This window comes from Marmota monax, unplaced genomic scaffold (assembly GCF_021218885.2).
Source record: "Marmota monax isolate L192 unplaced genomic scaffold, Marmota_monax_Labrador192_F-V1.1 WCK01_AAM20220418_F8-fsc00207, whole genome shotgun sequence".
Classification (NCBI taxonomy): domain Eukaryota; kingdom Metazoa; phylum Chordata; class Mammalia; order Rodentia; family Sciuridae; genus Marmota; species Marmota monax.
Genome location: NW_026692713.1, coordinates 997,767 through 1,003,977, shown reverse-complemented (window position 1 = coordinate 1,003,977; position 6,211 = coordinate 997,767). Strand labels below are relative to the sequence as shown.

At 40.1% G+C, this 6,211-nt stretch overlaps 1 protein-coding gene across 1 annotated transcript in view; it reads left to right on the top strand.

The window, feature by feature from the left end:
• Positions 1–267: 267 nt before the first annotated feature.
• Positions 268–6,211, top strand: part of Frmpd2 (FERM and PDZ domain containing 2) — a 135,405-nt gene continuing 129,461 nt past the window's right edge. Inside the window, exon 1 of the mRNA XM_046446775.2 lies at positions 268–405. Within this exon, the coding sequence (XP_046302731.1) occupies positions 381–405 (25 nt within the window). The 5' untranslated portion in view covers positions 268–380. The remainder of the gene's footprint in view (positions 406–6,211) is intronic.

The window sequence follows — 6,211 nt, the reverse complement described above, 5'->3', positions numbered from 1 at the left end:
GAACCAGGAGATAAAGTGACATCAGTGTAAAAGCCCAGCTGAGCTGCCCTCCCATGGCCTTCGGTGGCACCTAATCCGATTGAGCTCTTACCGGCTAGCTCACGGGTCAATGGCTTTGAGGACACAGGCTGCTGGGGTGGGGGGGTGTCTGTCTGCTAACAGGCCAGAGAATAGGGCCCAGGAGAGCAACAGCAGCAGAAAAGGGAAGGGACCTTGTTGACTCACTCTCTGGGCAGCTGAGTGCTTAGTGACAAACAGTAAACAAAGGCGGCAGTAACACGACTGTGGTCTCTCAGCAGACGGACTGGCAAGAGATCCTTGCTCATTGTTGGAAAGTTGTTCCATGGTGAAGGCCTAGACTGGGCCACGGAGACTTCTGGATGCAGCCTTTGACAAAGGACACAGGTACTTCTTGGCATTGTTCTCTTTTCTCTTATAAATCTGGGTCAAGAAAAGGGCAAATCCCTGTCTGGGTCTGGGAGAGGGGAATTAGGATAACGTAGCTGGGTTAGGCCATGCATTAGTGACTGCGGTATTATTTGGGGTATTACTTGTTCCAGGTCACTAGTAGAGTCTGATACAAGATGGACTCAGAAGAGAAAAAGGGACTAAAGGGTCAGATTAATCCTTGTTTGAATCACTGCTTGGGTTTTCAGTATCTGTGCAAATTCAAATGATGTTGTAACTTTCCTGAGACTCAGTTTCCTCATCTGTGAAATGGTGACAACAATGATCACATTTTACATGAGGTGACATATATAAAGCACTTAGCACATGCTAGGGGCATAAGAGCACACCAATAAATAATGACTGTCCCTATTTTTCAGAAGTGAGCATTTTGATTATTTATGCTAAAGAGTACCAGCTTATTCTATTTGACTTCCAAGAAACAATTTAAAAGGGGGGAAAAGTCAAGGATTCACCCGATTTTGGTTACCTAGCAACTCTTCTACCTCCAGATTCCAATTGGTAGCAGCTATTGCCTGTCTGTAAACAGTTTTTCCAAACAAGCCAAAGGAACCCAGGATAGTATTACCTCAAATATGCAAATGAATCACCTGTTGGTTAAAATGCAGATTCTGATTTAGGATGCCTGGGGAGGCCCTGAGTCTGCATTTTTAGCAAGCACCCAGGTGATGCTACTGTGGCTGCTCTGAGGAACCATACTTGGAGTTGCAGGACTGGTGCGAATAGCTCTAAACACTGCCACCTGCAGCTCTCATTGGTAGAGTATGTCTATTCTGAAGCCCTAGCTTATTAGGTTTGTACCTACCCCAACTTCTGCCCTCACCATAAGCTCAGTATTAATAGCATGAATAGTTAGCATTTATTGAGAAACTACTATGTGCTAGACACAATGACTGAAGAGGATAAATAACTTGCCCAAGGTAAGTCAGGGTCAGTCCCACTCTGATCTCAGAGCTTATCCTCTCAGCCACCATACTTTGCTATTCTCATTAACTTTCTGAATTTTATCAGTCTTAAAGTGCTTGGTATGAGTTTTTAGCTGCTTTTTTCCAGGAGGTCTCCTCCCAAGACTGTGTGACTAACTCCTTGTCCTGATACTTGGTTCATTTTGCTGTTGGTCGCTGGCAGTTCTACTGTGAATTATCTCTCCCATCTTTTTTCTCTATTGGCCATAGATGTCTTTATTCTTATGTGTCCTCAATTAAAATGGTTATAAAGGTTCGATATCATTGGAAAGAATGTAGATGGTGAAGAAATGTGAGTGGGTGGTGAAGGAAAGAAGGAAGGATGTGGGCAGGAAGGTGGAAAGTCCCAGCTCCTGGTGAGTTGGTGCCAGTCAAGTGGTAAAATTTCAAGACTGAGTTGTCAGAACTAACTTCCACAGATTAATGTGGTGTAAAACTGTGTCTGCTAGGTACAAAATGTGTTGAGCATTTTAAAAAGTTCCATCTAAAAATTTCATGTATTTCTTGTTTCAGCATCATTTCTGTGTGAAGCTTATACATAGAGTAGACATTGCACCTCAATGATTTACCCAATCATTCAACTGATGGGGATGATGCAAAGGATCCAGCTTGAGTGCCTTTGAACATCCTATGGAAAGAACAAAAGGGAAGTAGTGTGTGGCACACCCAAAGCAAGGGAAAAGGCTGCAGAGGCAAGGGCACGTGGTTGGAACTCGGTCTGGAGGGATGGGCCAGAGATCCCCTCATCCTAGTTCAGGAACATGGATCTGGACTGGTGCTGCAGAGAACAGAAAGCTACTGAGAGTTTGTACATGGAGGAGAAACAAGGTCATTTTTTTTGTTTTGTTTTGTTTTAGGAAGAGAATTATACAGGATGGAGAATTGATGGGGCAGCAGCAAGACTGAGTTGTAAAACACCACGAAGGAGGGTCTCTAGTGGTTATTCAGGGGAAGGATGCTGATGGATTTGACTAGGGAAGTGGCATGGTAGGAGGTGTTAGAGAAAAATGGGTAGATATTAAGGAAAGTTTGGAGGTGGATGGGGAGTTGAAGGACAGGAAGGAGACAAGAATGATGCCTGAGGGTTTGGCTTCAGTGACTGGAGAGCTGGCTTTTATTCTGTTTGTACTGCTATAACAGAATAACTTGAGATTGGATAATTTATAAAATGTAGGAATTTGTTTTTTATAATTCTGGAGGCTGGGAATTCTAAGTCAAGGCGTCAATGAGTTGGTTGTCTGGTGATGTTACAGCTCTTCTTCCAAAGTGGCACCTTGAATACTGTGTCTTTTGAGGGGACAAATGTGTCTTCATATAGCAGAAGGTGGAAGGGGGAAGGGACAAATTCCCTCCATCAGGCTCTTTTATAGGCATCTAGTCCCATTCATGATGGCCAAGTTGTCATTGACTCAACCACTTCCCAAAGGCCACACCTCCTAGTGCTGCGGCATTGGGAATTCAGTTTCAACATGAATTTCAGAGGGGACAAAAACATTCAAACCAAAGCGGTGGAAGGAAAGTGAGTTTACTCTTGAGCATCCAATGGGGCTGTCTAAGAGGCAGCTGGAGACATAAGAGAGAGGTGTGAGCTTGGCACACAGCTGTAGAGGTGATGGGGTTGACAGCTGGTAACTTCAGAGAATGTGGAGTGATTCATAAGAGACTCCTAGGCAGAAAGAACCCTGAGGACACTGACATTTGGCAATTCATTTATTCACTGACAAATAATGCCATGGAAAATATCTTTCAGTGTATCCCTTTGTCAAAACATTCTTAACATATATATTTTTTAGAGGAAGAACCTGATGAGAGGAATGGACGTTCCTTGAATCCTGGTATTGGATGCTCCTTGGATTCTGGCATTGCAAATTGCTCTATAAGTTGGGCATCCCAACTTGGCCACACATGTCACGTCTTTGAGAGAAACAGCCTCATGGCAATCGGAGGAGCACTGAGTGCTCATCATCAAAGCCAGCTCGATGGATGAAAATAGTGCCTTGTGATCATTTCCATATGCATCTCTTACATTTCCTGTGGGGGTGGACAGTTTCCATATTCTTTAATAATGAATCACAATTTCTTTTATGAATTCTCCTTAATCTCATTTTCTCACTTATCAACTGGTGCTGGGATCCATACAGCTTCCCCCATTTCAATATTTCTTGACTATTTTAGACAGAAATAGTCTCTTTCAGCTTGACCTTCATCCTTTATCTCAGCTGGCTGTATTAACTGTATTGCATTTTGTCGATAAGACTGTGGGAAATAGCTTCCTAACTTAGTGGTTGAGGAGGGATGTCTGGTAAATGAAGCCCAGGAGAGGAGTGTGACACCAGAATTCTTTTCCTAAAGCCACGGAGAGTGGAATGCTGAGCCACTTCTCTCACCCTCAGCCGTTTTCTCATTTCCTCACTTGTAAGGTCTTTGTGTATTTCCCTTTTCAATTCCAGCTTTTGCTTCATGTATTTTTCAATTCTCTTGTATGAAGCACATATGCTTGGAGTTGGTGTCATCTTCATGGAATGGCCCTTTTATCATTATAAAAAGTCCTTCTATCTTTGATAATTCTTTTTGCTTTGAAGTTTAATTTTTTATATTAATATAAGCATTCTTGCTTTGTTTTGTTAATGTTTCTATATCATTTTATCATTTTATTTTTAACTTATCCATATCATTATATGTGAAGGGTTTCTTTATGATAACGTACATTTGAAAAAAATATGCTCCTCCATTCTCTGTCCTTAGTGTATTTAGATCATTTAAATTTAATATGGTAATTTTTATGTTGGAGTTTAAATCTTCTGTTTTATCCCCTTCTTAGCAATTGACAGAAAATCAGCAAGGGTATAGAAGAACTAGCTCTATAGCAGTATCGTACAACAGTATCAACAGTAACATACAATAGGATCTATTGTTGAAATTTATAGAACATCATACCTAATATCAGAACACATAATTTTTTCAAGCACCCATGAACCATAAAACAAAGTAGACCATATCCTGAGACATAAAACAAACCTGAACAAATTTAAGAGTTGAAAAAAACTATAGAAATGAAAGAGCAAAATAAAACCAAAGCAACTAGAAGGAAAGAAATAATAAAGATAAGAACAGAAATTTAAAAAAAATAAAGTGAGGTCTTTGGATTAGTTAAATGTGATACACACAGTTAAGGTGATTCTTCACTAACCATTATTTCTAACCATCTTCTCTGGATGGATAAATTTGGGTGGATGAAACTGCTTTGCCTTATAGGGGGAGATACACACACACATATTTTATACACACACACACACACACATTTTGGTGGTTCTTGGGTACTGGGGATTGAGCTACTCAGGGACACTCAACCACTGAGCCACATTCCCAGCCCTATTTTGAATTTTATTTAGAGATAGGGTCTCACTGAGTTGCTTAGCACCTGCTGTTGCTAAGGCTGGCTTTGAACCTGCAATTCTCCTGTCTCAGCCTCCTGAGCTTCTAGGATTACAGGCATGTGCTATCACATCTGGCAAGAGGTATGTATTTAAGCAAAGCTTTTTTCCCTTGGGATCTGTGACAGAATGAGACAAAGGAAAACCCACTAAATGCTCTGCTCTGCCTCTCAACCAGAGATATATTCCTCAGCTGTTGTTGCAGAATGAGAGGGGAGTACATTCTCTGTGGAAGGGTACCCACCACGCCTGTTTGGCTCCTGGACCCTGCGGGCATCTGGCTTTCCATATCCACTTGTCCTGTTGCTGGCCATCCTTATACCAGGCACCACATGCAACATCTATGCACAACAACTCTTCTGTATATGCATCTTCCTGTAGCATTTAGAGATGTTCCCTAGGAGATGTAGAATTGGCATCGCTGGGTCCTGGAGAATGCACGTTCTCAATTTTAATAGATTAAAAACTCGAAACTAATTTAACTCCATGATGGGGATTTTAAGAGGCCCTGATCTGCAGTACTCACCTTGCTAACATTAATTATTTGAAAATTTACAGAACATGTGACCTTTGAGACTGACTTTTTTTTCACTTGGCATAATGTCCTTGAGATCCATCCAAGTTGTCCATATATTAATCATAGTTTTTTTTTTATTGCCAAGTAGCATTTCATGATATGGATTTACTAAAATTTGTATAACCATTCACCAGATGAAGGACATTTTGGTTGTTAACAGATTTTGGCTATTACAAATAATGCTGTTATTATGAATATAACATGAAAACTAATATACAGATTTTCAAAATTTGTCCATACTGTAGCGTATATCAGAACTGTGTTCCTTCATAGTTGAACAATATTCCATTGTATGGACACACCACATTTTGTCTGTCTATTCATCAGGTGATGGACTTTGGAAGTTTCTTTTTGTTTATGAATAGTTCTTTGTGAACATTTATATATTCACATATGAACATCTAAACTAGAAATGTCTACTCAAGTAGAAATAAACATACAAAAATTTTAAAATTGTGTTTTTATTGTTGAATTGTAAGGGTGATTCATATATTCTAGATACTTGATACTTATCAGATTTATGATCTGCAAATTTTTTTGGGTCATTCTGTGGATTGCATTTTCAATTTCTTCAGAGTAACCTTTGATGTTCCAAATATCTTTTGCTATCTGTTGAGATTGGGTCATTTCTATTGTTCTGTCTTCACTCCCACTGCTTCTTCTGTCTTCTCCATTCTGCTGTTGAGCCTACCCATTAAATTTTTAGTTTCGGTCATTGTATTTTTCAATTCTAAAATTTCCATTTGAGTTTTCATATTTCCTTGCTG